The sequence below is a fragment of the Sitophilus oryzae genome, unplaced genomic scaffold (assembly GCF_002938485.1).
Source record: "Sitophilus oryzae breed Bouriz unplaced genomic scaffold, Soryzae_2.0 scaffold_801_pilon_pilon, whole genome shotgun sequence".
NCBI classification, from domain to species: Eukaryota; Metazoa; Arthropoda; class Insecta; order Coleoptera; family Curculionidae; genus Sitophilus; species Sitophilus oryzae.
In genome coordinates this window covers 2879708-2900472 of record NW_022147419.1, presented here as the reverse complement: position 1 = coordinate 2900472, position 20765 = coordinate 2879708, and the positions used below count along the sequence as shown (strand labels likewise).

At 34.1% G+C, this 20765-nt stretch overlaps 1 protein-coding gene across 1 annotated transcript in view; it reads left to right on the top strand.

Annotated features, from left to right (window-relative positions):
* Positions 1-1462: 1462 nt before the first annotated feature.
* The window catches only part of LOC115888559, a 123411-nt gene continuing 104108 nt past the window's right edge, over positions 1463-20765 (top strand). The window contains exons 1-2 of the mRNA XM_030908311.1: positions 1463-1664; positions 2595-2757. Coding sequence (XP_030764171.1) covers positions 1463-1664; positions 2595-2757 — 365 coding nt within the window. The remainder of the gene's footprint in view (positions 1665-2594; positions 2758-20765) is intronic.

Genomic DNA, 20765 nt, shown 5'->3' with positions numbered 1-20765 from the left:
TATCTTGATCTGACTGTTAGCATTACAAATCTATTTGGTGAGGTATATTCACGAATATATAAGATAATAGATATAATGTATATTTTATACTATAATTATCCTTGTATATTCTTCTTTCATTTGCACCCATGTGTCTCATTGATATGCTGTTTGGTTGCAGTTTAATTTTTGATATCGTAGCTTCATCTTCGATTAACGCGTCTTTTTATCTTTTTACAAGATACTGAGATAGAGTGAACCTGATGACATGTGTCCAACGACAGTGTACCAATACCTGAAAAAGTTAGATTTTCGATTTCAAGAAAATTATTCTGGCGAAAAATTATAGAAAATATTCAAATTTAACTAAAACAGGATCATTTTCAAGGTATAATTGTCGAGATACTGGGACACGGTGAACTTGATGGTATGTGTCCATCAGCAGTGTGCCAATAGCCGAAGAAGAAAGATTTTCAATTTGAGAAAAATTATTCGTACAAAAAGTTATTGAAAATATACAAATCTAACTATACGAGATCCATTTTAGTGGTACAATTGTCGAGATACTAAAATTCAGTAAACTTAATGGCATGTGAAGATTGATTTTGGATTTGAAGAAGATTTTTCAGATGAAAAACTACTAGAAATATAAAAATCTAACTATAACAGAACCATTTTAATGGTATCATTGTCGAGATACACAGTGAACCTGATGACAAGAAGTGTCATCAACAGTATACCAACAGGCGAACTATTTTGATTTGGTTTCACATCTTTGCGTATGTTTTTTCGTTAAGTTATATTTAGAGGAAGCACCAGGAACCTTATTGATGCACTATTTCTCTAGTTTTGACATTTCCGATTTTGTTTCTGTTCTTGTCAGAATCAGGGAACATTCTTCTGAAGCATCAATGGATCTTGCCTCTGTCTTGCTATTCGATACAAATTTATCGAAATACTTCTGAAAGTAACTATTCTGAAGCAATGGAAAAGCAAACGATCTAGCTAGAAAAGGAGAGAACACTCCACTAACTGGACCAGAACCATTCTGCTTCCCAAGCGGAAACCAGCTTAAATCTAACCATTCTGAAGCTAAGTTATAATATGATCTACTTCAACTTTCTCAAGAGATTCTTGGTCTCACTGCATTACAATATTTGTTCGATGACACAATCTTTTGACTATTCATGTTTTTGTTATTTGTTGTGTTATTTTAGTGCCTATGTTTCACAGCTTTATGTCATGACAATACTTATCATTGACATATTCCGCACATTCTGCACAATTCTTTTAGTATGTAGATCAAATAGATACTTTTTTTACTTAATTAATCAACCACTTAAACGGAACATATCAACTCTTCGCCAAACATCCATCGCCTCTCGGTTCATCTAAAAAATACATGCACGCGATCGACGACAGGGTACCGCATGGGTCGTACCTTGTCGTGGTACTCGCGTGTCCGCGCTCCTCCCAGCGTAGCATGGATGCTGGGCATCTCCGGACCAATGGCTTCGGCGCACTCTGGCGCGGATCACCGCCCGTCGCCGGTACTCTCGACGGCGCGGTGGTACCCAGAAGAAGATTTAAGGAGGATTTCTCGGTATCAGCCAAGCGGTCTGGCGTGGCCGAGCACGTCGCCGCTGCCTCTGGCGTTGCCAGGCAGTGGCGTTCGTTGCTTGATTGTATGTGTCTTTCACGGTACTATTAGATTTTTTGCAAATTTAAGAAATTAAGTCTAATATTATAATGGGGTTAAAAAGTTTTATTTCAGTAAAATTATACACTAATTCACAACAATACACCAAAACCATTTTAAATGTCGGCTTTATCAGCGGATTGATTAATTTTTATTAGGTATTCCACTGCAACCTCACCAGATCTAATGTTATCTTCACTAAATACTCTGAACCAATGAACACCTACCCGAACATGCTTCAGGCAAAAATTTACGCTATAGCAGTGTTTTTCAATCTGTGGGTCGCGAACCCTGGGTGGGTCGCGAAGCCTTACTCGGGGTGTCGCCGGCTGAAAGAAAAAGTCAAGGTTCTCTACACAACAAAAACACAATTTTAGTGAGAAGGATGTGCTTGTTTATTTTTCAAAAGTTTATCAAATTGTGGTGCTATTTTTGGAACGTTAATTATCAAATCGTTTTCTAATTGCAGTCTATTTCTCTTTTTAGTTTTAATGGCTTCATTGAAGAAAATGTCGTATGAAGTGGCGATGGCGTATGGCATTAATAATTTAAGAGCTTCCCTTGCCAGTTCTGGATATTCGTGTTTTCTTTTTATCCAAAATACGTCGACACTTTCTGAATAAAATTCCATTTTAAGCATGCCATCAGCGGCTTAATCTAGAAGACATTCTTTCATTTTTGTAGTGACATCAGCCAGATCTATTGATTTGCCCAAAAAAGGTTTAAATTCCATCTACGCCCATTGTCAGATTCGGAGTGCAAGTCTGGAAAGTATGTTAAAAATTTTTTCTTGTAAATGATGCAAGCTCTGTATCATGCAAGGAATGTGAGCTAATACTGCAAAAGTTTGGTCTGTTGCATTATCTTCAATAATCTTCTGAACACATGGAAAAGATTCGAACATTTTGTTTTACAGGGGGGTTGAGCACAAATGAAGTCCACCAAGAGACAGAAAGTAATGAAGAAGCAAACGATCTAGCTGGTAAAGAAGCGATCACTCCACTAACTGGACCGGAACCGTTCTGCATCCCAAGTGGAAACGATCTTAAAGCGGAACTCAAGAACCTAGGACTCCACCTGTAACCTGGAATGGGCATTCTCCAACGGTCTAAGATCTATTGTCTAAGATTGATTTAAGTAAAAACAATCTCCGGATTGTCACAGTTGTTATATACTCGTGAAGTTGCAATTGAATACAAACCAATGTAATCTGTATTCTGACATGCCTCTATATTTATATGAGACGGTTGTCGAAGTTCGTGTCTAAGTAGTTCAAACTTCTTGGAGCCTTGGGAAAAAGACCACTGGTATAACCACTGAAATTCTGGTTTTGGAGTGATTTTTCCGTGTCGTCGTATCAAAGTTATTATTTTGGCCTTCAAGTCCACCTCATAATTTAAAGAATAATAAAAAATTCTTACTTCTCTTGTGAATTCATCCTGGGTCCTGTAGTTTGCTTGGTTATTGCTGTACCAGAACAAAGCCTGTCCTTGCAAAACTGAGATAAGAGCGGCAATAATAGGTCCAGTTGAATGTTTTGCACTATACAAATTTCTTCAAGTCTCTCTAGGAAGGTCTGAAGGGCCATTAGATGTTGCTCTCCATTTGTAAATTTTCAAAAAATTAGAATTAAAATATTGTGTTATGCTAATCGCACTTTGAGTGACAAGCGATGGAGACAGCGCTGCCAGATTTTGATGGATTTATGAGGTGAATCTTAATTTAAAATTGACAAACAACATATTTATTATATAATTTTTTAAAGAATTTTACGTTTTATTTCTAATTTAATAAGTAATATTTTAGTGACTAATTGATTTATTTATTTTATAGCTTATGTATTTTACTTATTACATATTGGCAAAAACGAGTCCATTATGAAGATTATTATAAGCGTTATTATAGGTTATTTATTGATCTACGTCTTACAAGGCCATAAGTGGTCACAGCAAGAGGGTGCTATTAATGCACAAACTAATAATCACAGAATTTAATAAAAACTAACTTAAAAAGTGGTATAATGTGCTTATCAATCAAACTTACTTTTCTGACTATAGTCAAGAGTAATAAAAGACCGTTCTCGTTCAAAATAGATTTAAAAAAAAACAGGGAAGTTACAAGCTCTTTGCTTCGACTGTTTAAATGCCTCGGCATATTTTCAACACACAATTTCAAGAAATGCAATACAAAAACTGGAAAATTTAGTTCTTAAAAGAACTTTTTGTGCTTAAAAGTGCAATTTTTAAAACAGACTATGAAAATAGGCAAAAAACGAGAATTATTCACAAAGATTCAACAACAACACGATATTATACAAAATAATGACTGACATTAGGATAATTTTCAAATAATAAAGGACAGCATTACTGAACATGGCGCAATGTGACCAACATAGCGATAATAAAATTCGGTTTAAACTAATTTTTGCAGCTTTAATCTAAATAAAATATCTGTTACAATCATTTGCTCTATAAAGTAAAATGAAGAGCTGTTCGGTATCTTAAATTATACAGCAAATTTAAACATTTTTGCCAAAATTTCATTCAATCAGGTTTATAAACTTTAGTGTTAATGTCGATATGATTGATGACGTGCATGGGAAAATGTTTTGCGATTACTATACAGGCCCGGCAATGGATCTCTAGGCATAGGAATTACATGTATTGGAATGAAACGCCTATAAAAAGTCTATGCTTAAACAGAGATGGACAACAACTTCCCCGTTTCCACTTCCACTACGACTGTCTACTTAGACAAACTCCAATAAGATAACAAATTTTGGAAATTCCGCCACCTCCCATCCACTCTTGATACCCATCTCTCTGCCCTTTATTTATCGCCATTATTTTATTTCCCTTCCCGCGCCTCCGCACCTCGCTATTCCGACTGCCGTCAGTTCATCAAGCCAGGTCTACCGGTTTCGTCTGTAAGCTAACGATCTACCGATTTAAAGAAAAATCTAACGATATATTCAACTGCGTCTTTAGTTTTTATAGAAGCACTTTTAAAAAGCTGACTTATTTGACTAAAAATTAAGCGACTGCCGCGTTGAAATCTGTATAATCTGACTTTATTATTGTTTCATTAAATTTTATTTAGTAATAACACACATACAGGTCATCGTTCTGTCTAGTTGCAGAGTTACAGAGATATTCCTAAAAATCCTTATTACTTCTTATTAGGCGCGGTATTGGCGACATGCCCGAAGAAGTTGATATCTTTTGAAAAGATTTTATTTCATTCATCTACTAAAGTTGAACCCATATTTTCCCCCAAAAAATGTAAACAAAAAACAAAATTTAAGTTAAGAAACAACCTAAATTCGGACAAATATTTTAGTGATTTTCCCGTCAATACCAACATTTATTCACAACGTAAAATAAAACAACAAATTATTGAGTCTACCCCACGTCTACCCTACATCATAGTTTTACATTTTTTAAATAAAATTAGAACGACACTGATAAACCGGAATTTAAGTCGGCCATATTTGAGGCCCATCGCGGTGTACCTAAGATTTTTGATATGCTCCTTCCTTAGTCTTCTTATTCAAAGGTTTTGACTGTTTTGAAAAGTAATAACTTTTCGTCCGTACCTGTATAAAACCATTGACTAAAAAATATACATTTCCATAACTTTTTACGTAAAAAATGTCTCTTGGTAAAAATCGCTACGAGCAACCGTTCTTAAAATATTTAGAATGGAAATAGTCAATACATGTAATTATTGACAAAAAATAAGCACGTTGTGTATAGTTATTTGACTGAAATAATACATTTTTATTTTTTTAAACTAATCATAAATTTTTCTGTGAAAAAATGATGATTAAACAATTTCTGTTGAACTTTTGACACAAAAAGATTTCAAATTTATTATTTCAGTCTAATAACTATTTAGTCAACGCATGTTTAATTTATGTCAATGATGACAGGTATTGATAATTTCAATTCCAAATATCTCGAGAACCATTACTCGTAGCGATTTTTACCAAGAGACCTTTTTTTTTTGTAAAAAAAGTTGCAAATGTATATTTTTTTACTCAGTAGATTTATACAGGTATGGACGAAAAGGTATTACTCTTCAAACCAATTAAAACATATGTAGGTGGCGCCCTCTACAAGTAGGAGTAATATTGACATGAAAATAAAATTTCTCATGTCAAAAAACTCCCAGACACAAATTTTCATCCAAATATTGACGTTACTTCAGAAATTATGTAGAAAAAATCGAAATAAAAATGAAATTTCTACACCCTGTATTTCCGAAACTAAGCATTTTTAATATGCAGAATATGCTGCCGAAGTTTCCGGAATATATCAGATGCAAAAAAAACGCAACGGAGAAATTTTTGGTCAAAAATTTAAAGTATTATATTTTTGTTATTTTTAGCCCTATTTTCATTATTTTTTTAGCAAGCTGTAGATAATTATATCAACTTTAATTCGTAAACTAAGTTTTTTTTATAAACGTTAGTATTTGGCATTTAATCGAAGGGTTGTTTTTTTACCATAAAAAAACTTTTAAAAACATGCAAAAATTTCGTGCGTGAAATTTCCTAAAACGGTCAAAACCATGACTCCCGAGCATTTTGTTTTTTGATTCATGTCAATACATGCTTTGGTTAATTTTTAAGAGCGAAATGAACTGATTACGATCAATTTGTAATTTTTCCAATTATCATTACTTTTTGATGTAATTTTTTAATTGGACGAGATGGTTTTGGTGACAATTATCATAACTTCATATTACCTTGCATTGAATACTTACTAAACTAGAAATAAACGTTAAATACTAAAGATACAGTCCTCGTTTTAATAAACATTAATAAAGATAACAGAACTAATGATATTAAAGAAAACATCGTAATAATCAAGCATTGTATTGCCTCCCTTGGCTGTTATAACTGTCTGTATACATCCGTTCATACTGTCGTTGAGGCTGCATATATCATATTGCGATAATAATAAAATGGTTCCATCATATCTCAAACGTATCTATCCTTGAAAAAACTAACTGCGAGAGTATTGAAGTCATGATTATAAAGTCCCGCTTAAGATGGGTTGGTCACGTATGCAGAATGCAAGAAAACCGCATACCAGAATCTCTGCTTTACGGTGAGCTTGTAGACAGTAAGAGGAGGCCGGGTGGACAACTCAAAAGGTTCAAGGATATTTTCCACGAAAACTTAAAAGGAATTAACAAGCAGAATGAGTGGGAAGGGGCAGCTCACAATAGAACGGAATGGAGAAGAATTGTAAAGTCAGTTAACAGCGACAACCAAAAAGTAAAGAGGCAACAAAGCAATGAGATTTTTGAATATCTGAAGTGCGGTAGACAGATAACATCACGTATCGGGCTTTTCAGTCACAGAAAAGCTCATGAAAGAAAACGCCTTGCGTGACCATCTTCTGATGCGTGTCAAATACTCGTCAGCGAGTAATGGCGGTATGTATGTATGTATGTATGTATCATATTGCGATATGTTTTCTCATTCTTGTTTAAAGACCAAGCAAAGTTCATTTAATGAAGCTGGTAGCGCTTCGCGACCTAGAACCCTCCTGCCAGTTATTCTGTCATGCCTCCTGCCAAGCATTTCCCAAACGTCATTGACGTTGATGAGTCATCAGTTCATAGTGGTTTATATAGTTCACAATAATCTCCAAAGCCGCCTTGTCATATTAAAAAAACAACTTCAAAAAGAAATGATAGTTGGAAAAATGGCAAATTGTTGGTGGCGAGTTCATTTTGCCCTTAAAAATTAACCAAGACATGTATTGACATGATCCAAAAAATAAAATGCTCAGGGGACATGGTTCTGACTGTTAACGTAATTACTAAGTTTTTAAACAAATTGTTTTTTTTTATTTAAATCCATGATTAAAATAAAAATCCGTGGATTTAAATCACGATCTAAATCTTGATTTAAATTAAGTTGATTTGAATCTTTGCACCCTGCTAGAAAGTCTGCTTCTCATATAGCAACACAACTTAACATTTTAAACCAAACAACTAATGCTACAGAATTGTAGGTTTTCTAAAAGGCTTTCAGCTAGTCAGTCCATGTGAGGAATCCCGTTCCTCTCGATAATTAAATTTGAAAATTGTACATTTAAATCACCGGCCGGCCGACCGCCCCTTCCGAGCTTGGCGTTGCCGCGGCAGTACCCGACACGTTGAAATAGTATTGTCTCTGCGGTCGTACTTAATGGAGTTTATCGTGGGGCCGCATCGGGGCTGCGCTGGCCTTCGTACGCTGTGCGCTCGAAGACGACGACGACGAAGGCGCTTCCTGGAAGCGCGGAGCGAGCCGCATCGGTACCCCGGCTTGACAATTTATTTTATAGAGGTGGGCGTACGACCCGGCCGGCGACGACCGAGCCTGGTTCTCAGGTACCACTGCGGACACTAGAACAGAAGAAGGGAATGGGATGCGTGAAGTTTTTGTTTGGTACTATTCAAAGAAAAGAAGAAATAACTATAATGATAGAAAAAATTAACTATACAACAAATTATCTATTTATCATAATTATATAATAATAGCTCCCGTATATAGCGTGGGACTTGGGAGTAGCAAGGTACAGCTTGCCATGCTAGGGCCGTTCGGTATACAAGGAAGGTAATGTGGCTAGCATTGCGCTTCAACCGCCTATTATTCCCTCAGGATCGTAAATCCCAAGTACTAATTTAAGGCTGAGTCGACCTAGGTACCCAAACTATTTTTATTTTAATACTAGCATATACCCGTGACTTCGTTCTTGTCGAATTAATCACTTGTAATGATAAAGCAAAGCAAGAATTTCCATTAACATACAAACTGGATAAAATTTGCTCACATTTATGTCAGCATGAGAAAAACAATAATAGGCGATATTATTATATAACTTGGTAATATTTGAGGGGTAGTTTCATCTCGTTGGAATTTGACTTTCGAAAAATCCGTTTGCCAAAAATAAGCTTTTTACGTCAAGCAGTTAAAGAATCGTGGTTAATCAATTACCCAACTTTTTGGAACACCCTGTATAATTTTTTTTTAAATTTCAAAATATGTAAAAAACTAAATAAATTATGCGGGTCCAAACGTTTTCCCGAAAGACTAACCGTTTTTTAAATAATAAATATTGTAATATTTGAGGGGCGTTTTCACCCTCTTGGAATTTGAGATTCGAGAAACCCCTTCTTATCGAACCTCTACACCCCACAGTCAATCCGTTTACCAAAAATCAGCTTTAAACGTCAAGCAATTTAAGCAGAACCGTGATTACTCAATGGTCATATTTTATGAAACACCCTGTATAATTTTTTTAAAAATCTTAAGATATGTAAAACAACAAAATAAAATATATACTTGTTTAAGAGTTTTTCCGAAAAACTCACCGGTTTTAAAATAAAAAATATTCTCATATTTGAGGGGTGGTTTCACCCCCTTAGAATTCGAGTTTTGACAAATCCCTTCTTATTGAACCTCTACACCGTAAAGTCAATCCATTTTCCAAAAATCAGCTTTTTACGTCAAGCGCTTTAAGCAGGATTATGATTAATCAATGACCAGATTTTTCGAAACACCCTGTATACATTTTTAAAAAATCTTGAAAAATATGTAAAAAAACAAAGTAAAATATACGTGTTTAAGCGTTTTTTCGGAAACTTGACCATTTTTTAAATAAAAAATATTGTAATATTTGACGGGTGGTTTCACCCCCTTGGAACTGGAATTTCGAAAAATCTTTTCTTATCGAACCTCTACACCCTAGAATCAACGTGTATGCCAAAATTGAGCTTCTTACGTTGAGTGGTTTGACCAGGATCGTGATTAGTCAGTGAGTCAGTCACTTAAGGATTTTATATATTAGTATAGAAAAATAGTTGGCTGCTGAAATGATGGCTGTAGATTCGAACCCACAACCTTTAGGTTGGTAGACGAGTGCTGTACCTTTACGCCACCGGTACCTTCTTTTATCATAATTATACATTTGTCATAATTATAAAAACACTAAAACAAATTTCTAAAAGTAAAAATTGAATTAATTTTCTCTGCTATTAATAGTCCCCTTCTCCCCCTACTCTATTTCTAGGAAAATCTAAAAGAAAATGGTGTTAAATATAATAAAAATTATCAATCATAATAAAATTATCATGATGCTTGAAGCACTTTTTGCAGTACATTGCAACACGTTTGCAGTATATTGCACAACGGTAGTATGAGCAATGCTTTTAAATAAACAATGGATGTTAAACTGAGCTGTATCGGAGGCTGTACTTTGTCCCTTCTCCTTTTCAATGTTGTACTGGACAAACAACGGTGCAACGTACTGCACAAAGCTACTAAAAGTGTCCAAGGTATTCATAGACCTTACTTAATACATTAACCTCAACAAGCCAGAAGCGTAGATTTAATCGTCAATATCAATAAGACCAAATCAATGTCCATTAATTATACCAATAATACCAGTTTTAAAATTGGTATTGAATATGTCAATATTCTTACATATCTGGGAAGTATTATAACCGCCGTTGAGAGCAAAAATTCGGATGTTTTGCCTACTTCACCTCACTAACCAATCAGAGTTGATTGTAGAAATTATGGAAAAAAAAATGGGGATAGCTAGGTCATACTTCGAGAAAGCCAATCGAGAACTAAACGGCTTTGAGGAATGGAATCCCAAGCAAAAAGACGACCCGGCCGCCTAACACAAATTTTGTAACGATCAATGCTAGAAGAGCTCGATAATATCAGCAAAAATAACTGCCAAAAATAAAAATAGTTAATACCCGTTGTGCAAGTTTTACCGAGGTCTTTGTTCCGCACAGAAATTATAGAATTTTATGTATTTACCTAATGCTCCCTTCTGCTACAAAATTCCTCCTTTAGTTGTCAGTTTCATAATTTTGCAAGCAGACCTTACGTTTCGAGTAGGTTTAGACGATACCATTTGTATCTATTCTTTCCAAAGCAAATTAGTTGATTAATCTGGTTTTCTTTATCAGGGCCCATTGTCACTGTAATCAATCACTACCAGGAGAAGAATTGTCTTCGAGCTGCTTATGATCAATATTACTTTAATTTTAATCAGCTGCTGATAATGCTAACATGGTTAGCGAAACTCGCGTCCAGTGTTTAAAAGCAAAGTGTTTTGGTGTGTTGTGGTGAATCAGTGTTTTATTGCTGTTGTAAGACCAAAAGGTACCAACCCCCAACTGTAATGTTTCCTCATAATTCAAATCCGTATTAAATAAATTTTAAATGTGTTTGTGGTGTTATACTTTTGGTGATCTGTTGGAAACCGATATTCCGGGATTATTTAGTGTCACTTAACCATAAACCTTCAAATTTAAAATTAATTTTACCATCAATTTCTCTTGGCATTTTCTGACCATCAAATTCTTTCTAATTAACTATCAAGTTCTTTTGGCTGATTTGCCCTAGATTTCCATATTTATTTCCATATAAAGTTCTATCATTTATAGACACCGAGCTACAGCCTACATCCTCTATAAATTACCTTTAAAAAAATTAGCCGAACTGAAATACAAAAAATTGACTTTTCAACTGAAGAATCTTAAAATAGTATATGCCACTCTAGAAGAAAAAAATCAACTTTCCATCAATCTAAGACTAAAAGGGACACCTGCAGAGGCCATAAAATCAGAATGTGCTGCCAACACGACCAACGTTAATTAATTTTCGAAAGAAGAAAACAGTTAGGAATCTCTGGACATTCGAAAATTTTCGAGATTTCTTAGACAGATATATTTAAGGGTTGGATATATACGGTGGTTGGTTAAATCGTTTTTTATGGGGGTTGTTATTTTGTCCCACTTCATTCATTAATTCTTTTGTCTTGTTAGGGCTCGGGAGGAATGTGGTCATTCATGTTAACTAAAAGGGATTGCGTTCCGTGAGAATTTAGATAATTTTGGACGTTTTAGGTATACGTATAATCTTGTTTTTGTGGTGGAAGGTATCTTAAAAAACTTCATTTATTCTGAGAAAAGCATTATTCGATAACTTTAATACACGTCAATAATTAATTAATGTGATTGTCTACTTAATAATCAATAAATGTATGTAAAAACTTCTGAAAACCGAGTATTTATAGAAAGAAAGAAAGAAAGAAATTGCTTTATTGTCATAAAAAATTTTACAATTTTGTTGACAAAGCTTAAAAAAAAGAATATAAAAAACATACAAAGCTTCACTTAACAATAGAAAAACATATAAAACTAACAGCAAACATACAAAACCAAAACAATACTTTATACAATTATAGAAATTGTACATTGTCAAAAATTTATTTAATTAAATATAAGTAAAATATAAACATACATGTAAATAGACCTAATATTATGGTCCCATAAGTATACCCATTAAAGTTTTATTATTAATAACAAATTATGTCTTGAAAAGGAAAAAAACAACACTAACCGATGCGAAAAGGCTGATTTTACTGGTTTATACGTCACTAATCTGTCATTCAACATCATTTCTGTCGAAGAAAAAAATTTGAACTATCTGACGAGTTCAACAGGTCATTTTTATAAAGTATTTTTCAATATTTTTTCCATAGCAACTGTTAAAATTGCCTTATATCTATCAAAAATAGTAGATAAAATAATACTTTTTCCGCAAGGGTAGATTAAATGATACTTTAACAACGAGGATAGGTTAAAAACTTTATTTCTTCTCTCACGTTTTTTAATTGCTTCAATTTTTGAAAATTTTTGTATTCCTTTTCATAAGTTATTCGGGATTTAAATGAAAGTAGTTTGGATTTGGCGTTCGTTGCCTCAGCCTGAATATCTGTTGGTAATTTACTTATTTCTTTTTGAGCCATTTCTGGCTCCAATTCAGTCAGCAATCAACACGAAAGAGAATTAAAAAATATTGACTCAAAACTGACAACTAAAGAGACAGAGATAAAGCTTTATCTATTTGTCAAATTACATAGAAACCAACGCAACCCAGCACAATATTTTTTCTACTCGTAATAAATTTCTTGAAATAATAATTTCTGAATATTTTTTAAAACGTAACTCGCTATGGAAAAAATATCGTTTTAATGTAAAAATTACGAAAAAATGGTGTTAAATTTACTAGTAACTAATAGCCTTGTTTATATATTCTTAAAGTTGTTCAACCGACTAGACAAAATGTGCTGCCAACTGGAGGACAAATCGTGAACCTTTCGGGGCGGAGTCAAAAATATCGATTATTTTCGTTATTTTCCTCAGAGTAATGTAATAATATAGCCCCGGGTTTCTGCGAACTTTAATAATGATCAGCTGATAAGTGATTACTTCAAAATATTGTGAAAAAACTGTATAAAACTGAAAAAATGTAATCGAGTTATTTTATTTAATAAAACCGGTATGTGTTAATACAAAACAAACAAGAACAAGACACTACATACCAAAAAAATATAAAAAGAACTATTTTTACTTTCAAGCTTTATGAAACTACCCGCATTTATGATTATATTTATTATTATTTATCAATATAACTTATGTACAAATACAAATTTGTAATATTCCACAGGAATAAATAAAACAACATAGGTAAATAAAACAAACTATTTTATTAATAATAACACCTACCAAATTTTATATCTTAAAGTTTGATTAATTAACTTTAATCTTAATTTTTTAAACCAGTACCTTTTGACATTATTTTTCTGCAGTACTAAAATCCATTATTTACCTATCGTGACTGTGCTCTTGGTCTACAGGTAATTTTCACTCGATTTTTCCTCCACTTGACTTCAAAAGACACAAAACACACGTAATAATACTAATCAAATGCATCATCTTCCAAAATGCAGGGTATTTAACAAAAGTTGACACAAAATTATAACCTATAATTTGGCAAGACTTTGACAAGCGTCAAAAATGACAAAAATCTAAAGGCGAGTTCATACGCATCGGCAAAGTTCGGTCACTTAGCATCGGCACTTTGAAAATCGCGTATCAAAAGCCAGAAGCCGCCTCGTCCGATACGCTTTTATTCTGTAAACTTTGGCATCGGCGTCCGTTTATCGTTCATCGTTCCGTCAAACCAATAAAATTGAAATACGATCTGTCATTTTTAAATAAACCAATAAAACTGGTTAAAAACAACAAGACACGACGCATGACGGATTTATATTTAAACCCATCCATAGATAACTTATAAATTATTAGAAACTTTTTTAGTAAAATAAATAGATTTTACATATAAAATGACAACGATCTTCATTTCATAGCCATCGTTGACGCCGTTTTTATTCGATCATACGGTAGATTATAATGGAATTAGAGACAAGTTTTAAAATAGCCAAAATTTGTGTTTTTCGAAATATCTAGTAAGCCTTGAACTTCTCCGAAAAATCCGAAAGGCGCATATTTAAATCGAATTGTTTAAGTGATATTTTCAAAAGTCAATAACTCGGAAACGGTTGGTTTGAAGTACATTGTGTGTATTTCGATTTTTGCTTAGAATTGAAGGAAGAATTGAAATATGTAATAATATACAGGGGGTTCTATTTAAAAAAATGAAACTTTGATGTGCCACGACTTTATGAACGACCCTGTATACTTAAATTTATTACTCGCTAATAGATATTTAAAAATTCTATAACTTTTGTATTTAACTTTTTGCGGTACTTCCTATATTTTACCTAATAATCGACCGTTTCCATACATAAAAGCGACCCTGTATATTAAACTTTAAATTAACATAAAAATTTTGTGTATCATCAAAACATCTTTGAATCAAAGCTTCTGTTATTAGTGGGACAAATACCCTCCACAAATTAATCTAAAAAGTCCGAAGAAACGACGTGACATTGTTTTAAATCTTTCCCCATTGCCCATCTCTCTCCCTTTCTTCCTTTTTTATTCCTCCTCTCCGCGAGAAGATTAACGATGCACTAAATACACGGGCCCGAGATACGTTTAGTCCTTCCCTTTTGTCTTCTTTTGTCGTTGCAGCTAATCTGGCTTATTTTTCTTCTTCTTCTGCCGTTGCTTCTTCTAAATTAATTGATCGAAGAGGTTTCGTGGAAGGAGCGTGTGAGGAGGGTAAGGGGGTTACGAAAGTAGATGCGTAGAGATCTGGTATCGCGTCTGCTACTTGGACGTTTTGTCTACTGAGCCAATTAATCTAATTGTTTTGTTCTTCTTTTTTGTGACAAGGTAGAGTTATTTGTTTGGTTGTTATTAATTAATAGTAAAATGTGGTAGGTATATATACTTGTTAAAGTTATATACCATTGTAAAACCAGGCTAACCAGTGAAAAACTAGGTAAACTACGTTGAAGATTGGTTCCTGAAAAATATCGGAAAAGTTTGGTGAAATATTTGAATTAATCACTAGTCAATTGTTTCAGTCGTTTGATAATATTGCGACAAATAAGTTTGTTATCACTTTAATATTTTTTGCCAGTAAAGTATCAAAAGGATTTTTAGATGATATTTATAGTAAAATAAAATATATACTTAATATTATCAGAAGGATTTTTTTTTAATCGGCAAGCCCTCAACAAACTCGTACCCGTATAAACCAATGTACACTGTTGTAGACATTCACACTCACACACAACAACCACATCTACATCAGTGTACACTAGTGTAACTGCCTTCCAGCATCATCAGTACGGTACGGAATCAGCAAGCGATGACAACGATCCCAAAAAATATAAACCAGGAAGCAAACGATGCACGAGGTACCGTCTGTAGCCTAGTAGATGAAAAAAAAAGATGATGAGAAAACAAAAGGAGCAAACTGGAGCCTAAGACCCCAATTTGCAGCCTAGAACTAAAGTCGCCCAGGATTGTGGGCTTCGTCTAGCACAGCTGTGGAGGTAGCCAACAGCAATCCGCCGCAATACCACAAGCAATACCCTTTGTCGAGGTCAAAACACGAGGTCAAACGTACTGATGATGCTGGAAGGCAGTTACACTAGTGTACACTGATGTAGGTGTGGTTGTTGTGTGTGAGTGTGAATGTCTACAACAGTGTACATTGGTGTATACGGGTACGAGTTTGTTAAGGGCTTGCCGATTAAAAAAAAATTCCTTCTGTTTTTATATATTCCCCTCACTATTTCAATTTTTATCTTAATATTATCGTTGGTCAAAATTAGATAGTCTTTTTTCCCACTAGTTGCATCATCATCATCATCATTCTCAGCTTATTCAACCATGTCCAATTATGACATAGTCTTCCTCACATATTCAGATACTCTCCCTATAGTTGGGCCCATTGTTGTCTATGGTCGACTATGCAAGCCCATGTTATCCCTGTTAATTTCCTATAATATCATGGTGCCATCTCAAGTTTGGTCTTCCTCTAGGCCTCTTAATTCCTCGTGGGTACTATGCTGTAATTTTTGTGGTCCATCTGTTGTCCGTCCTTCTTGCCAGGTGTCCTGCCCATTGTCACTTGTAGAATTTGATTCTGTGGATGGCATCTATTACATGGGTCTCTTGTCGTATCCACTCTAATCATTTACGGACTTTCTTGGTTATTCCCAGCATATTGCGTTCCATTGAGCGTTGTGCGACCTGCAGTTTCCTTATAATGTCCTTTTGAATCCAGGTTTCGACTGCATAGGTCATGACTGGTAGCACAGAATATCTAGCTACGCAACAGAAGCCTCGTTACATGTATAAAATCGTAGGTCTCAAAAGGAGACAGGCTTTTAAAGCCTGTCTCCAAATCAGATATTTTGATGTGGTAGTTTCGCTACTACATAATAGAGGGCGATAAATTTAAAAGAAAACAGTTTTCTACAAACAAAATTGAAAAGAATTTTATGCAGTGTTGCCATTGTGTAATTTATATTGTAATACTTCCTGATAAAGCCTACCTTCAAATTTGCTACATCATTTAAACATATTAAAATAGATTAGAGCTCTTTTTTTCAAACGTTTAAGTATTTAACTTGCCATGTTAGTTGGAGTTAAATCTTACGAGCTGAATTAAAATCACTTCCTGACGTTTGATTCTAACTGAATCCTGAATTTTGATTGTAATTCGACTATTATGACACCACTTCCTGACGTTCGATTGTGTTCATACCGTACGATCGGGAAAACATGGCCTTAGCGATGGCTATGAAATGAAAATCGCTGTCATTTTATGTGTAAATTTATATGGGAAATGTCATCGATCGTCTTTTCCCAGCCAACTGGACGCCGTTTTTTTCGGTATCAGACGGTATTTGATATATACTTGCGTATTTTTCATGACATTGCAATATTATGGTGCCATGAAGCCTATCAAGTGATACCGTAATATAGTACCATATTACGATACATGGCGTTCGATTGGGCTTAAACTTGGTATATTACGTATCTTCAGTGACATTGTAATATTATGGTACCATGGAGCATATAAAGAGGTACATTCTATAGTACCATATTATGATACCAATTCCTGACGTTCATTTGGGCTCATATTTGATATATACTTGCATATTTTTGATGACATTGCAATATTATGGTACCATGAAGCATATCAAGAGGTACCATAATAGTACCATATACGATACCATTTCCTGGCGTGCGATTGGACTTATACTTGGTATAGTAAGTATCTTCGGGGACATTGTAATTTGATGGGACTATGGTGCATATAAAGTGGTACCTTAATATAGTACCATATTACGGTACCACTTCCTGACGTTCGATTGGGCTTATATTTGATTATACTTGCGTATTTTTGATGACATTGCAATATTATGGTACCATGAAGCATATCAAGGGGTACCATAATGTAGTACCATGTTACGATACCACTTCCTGACGTTCGATTGGGCTCATATTTGATTATACTTGCGTATTTTTGATGACATTGCAATATTATGGTACCATGAAGCATATCAAGGGGTACCATAATGTAGTACCATATTACGATACCATTTCCTGGCGTTCGATTGGGCCTAAATTTGGTATACTTGCGTTTCTCTATAAAGATTTGTTTAATTAATAATTTTAATTTATTGTACGATGTCGTGACAGCAATTTTTATGCCGAACTAATATATTATTAATTGTACCTGTGTCACTTTTTAAAATTTACCTAGGTCTATATAAATAATGTGGCAAACAGAAAAAAATTGTTATTATAGTATTTTTTAGTCAATTAACATTTTTTGTACTGCATTTTAATAAATAATTTCCATTATTATTAAACGTATATCTCATTACTAACGTTTCATTAATAAATATCACTATCAATCGCCCTGTATATTATTAATTTTAAAGGTAATTAAAGTTATTTTTTTAATTAACATAATAAAGTAGTATATATTAAAAATGTATTTTGAGAGCATATGTTTTCTAATAATATACTTAAAAACTATTTTAAAAGCCAAACAAATAATTAATATAAGTGTATCACTGACAAGAAACGAAGAATAGAAAGAAATTATTATACACCAGAAAAAGAATGGGATGCCAATTAAAGACTTTTTGAATCTGGCAACTGCGAAAACCGAAAGTTGAAAATTTCCAATTATATTCTGATTATGATATTGTCGCGCCACCTAGTATTTTATTTGTGCAATTTTAGCTCTTTCATTTCGAGTATTTTTCTGTTGCGTAGCTAGATATTCTGTGCTGGTAGTATAAACATTTCTTCGACGAGTTTCATCCATAAGTACTCCATGCTAACTTAATTCTTCGTTTGATTTCTGGTAGTAGAGATCCCGAGCTGTGTATTAATTGTAATATATGTATTCTTCTACTATTTTCAGTTTTGTGTGTTTTTATTAAAATGTATTTTCTGTCTATTCGTTGTAAAACGTACTACCTAGTTCTAATAAAATAATTCTATTTGTATATTTGTGGCTACAACAACCCTCCATAAACCCTTATTCCCTCCAAGGGCTTTTTTCCGGCATCACCAGAGCGTCAAACCCAGCCACAACGATAACTCAGCCTTTTAATGGCTGCCGTCCGTATAGCTCTTTTCCTCTCCGATGGCGGGTTTCACGTTGACACGAAATATAGCCATCGTTTTCTTTCGAAAATGTTGCTGCTACTCGCGACCGGCCGATTCCACGAAACGCAGTGAAAAAATGCCGTCGAGGCCGACTGTTAAACGCGCAGGTTAAACGCTTAACGAGGCACGAGAGTGTGTAAGTCTACGCGGGCTAAGTAACCGTTGATTTTTATTAATGAGATTACAGACGAATGTTTTCGGTTTGTCGCGAGTCACTATAATTATGTGTGCCGTCTGAAGAGTTGATAAATAATCTTTGGTGCGTGTCTATGGAAGAGCCTGATAAGCTGACTCCTAGAGAGTCAAAACCTTTCTTCTTTTACAAAATTTGGTTTAATAAATATTCTAATATTTGAGGGGTAGTTTCACCCCCTTAGAATTAGAGTTTCGAAAAATACCTTCTTATCGAAAATCTACACCCTAAAGTCGATCCGTTTTACAAAAATCACCTTTTTACGTCAAGCGCTTTAAGCAGGATGATGATTAATCAATGACCAGATTTTTCGAAACACCCTGTATACATTTTTAAAAAATCCTAAAATATGTACAAAATAAAATATAGGTGTTTAAGCGTTTTTTCGGAAAGTTGACCGTTTTTTAAATAAAAAATTTTTGTAATATTTGGGGGGTAGTTTCACCCTCTTGGAACTGGAATTTTCAAAAATCCCTTCTTATCGAACCTCTACACCCTAGAATTAACCTGTATGCCAAAATTGAGCTTCTTACGTTGAGTGGTTTGAGCAGGATCATGATTAATCAGTATGTCAGTCACTTAAGGATTTTATATATTAGTATAGATACTGGTACAAATTCACAATATTTATTAACACAACTCTGCCATCCAATCAATTAAAACTATGACATACAAACTGACATATATATCCCTTCGAAACCGATAAACCGTCCTAAATTATTGCGGTTAGTTTGACACAAGTCAGGCCCTTGAAAAAGGTCTGGGGGTAATAAAAACGTCCCGTACAAGGACAGGATTGTCTTTCGAAAGTACATTTTATTGTTTTCGAAGAAAGGAGGGCTGTTGGGGGTTGTTTTTGCGCAACAAGAACTGGGGTGCATTAAATCAACAGGTAGAACGATTCGGAGATGGAAGGAGACAATGGAAAACAAATAAACCTCTCAGAAGAGCGATTTTTGCGACATAGTTTGTGCAATTTATGACTGGTGCGTCAGGTAAACGAAACGGTGTTGGTGATTTATAGTATTAATTATATGAAAGCAAAGGTAGTGTGGGATCTTCAAGAGATTAGTTGAACATTATCATTATCAACTAGGTTTTTTAAAACAAAAGCCCTTAAATCTCGGTTATATATTGACCGGCACAGCGTTGCCCACTTTTATGTATTTTCTTTTAATCAAAATATTTTAGAAAACAAAAATTAATTAATTATAAATGTATAAACAGTTATTATTTACATCAACAAAACACACCTTCTTAACAGCACTTAAGGGACATAAAGGGTCACTACTACCGCTTTCCCGTTCAAAATATTCTAATACAGTTGTGATGAGTTTTTTAAGGATATTAAGCTATCTTGTACGCTTCGCACTAAAAGAGGCTCTAAAAAGAACAATGTCCGACTGCAAGGACTGCTAGTTAAAAAAGTTTAAGCTTATAGTATCACAACACTATTTATTTAAACCAAAAGCTCGTAATACAAAACTGAAGTGTCAAAACCAATGACAATGTCAGGAAATAAATAAATAAATGCGGCAAATTTACATTGTTTACAGCAGAGCTACCACCTGAATTCCCACCGGGAAATTTAAATTCCAGTTAGTCAGCACGGCGCCGAATATGTCCAGGGTTGGCAACAATGAATTTAAAAATCGCGCCCTCGATGATGTAACTAAAAGTTTATTTGATATGAACCGTATACTATTCGAAATATATAATTCTATTGTTATTTCATTGTAACAGTAATTTATACCGAACCAAACCTAACACCATCTTTTATTGGCAAAACATTAAACGAAATACAAACCACAAACCATAAGTCAGAATACACACAATGACACCTTAAAATACGATTACTAGCACTATTTTTGAACTAACCGGTCACAAATAAAGAATGTTTTGACACTGGTTTTG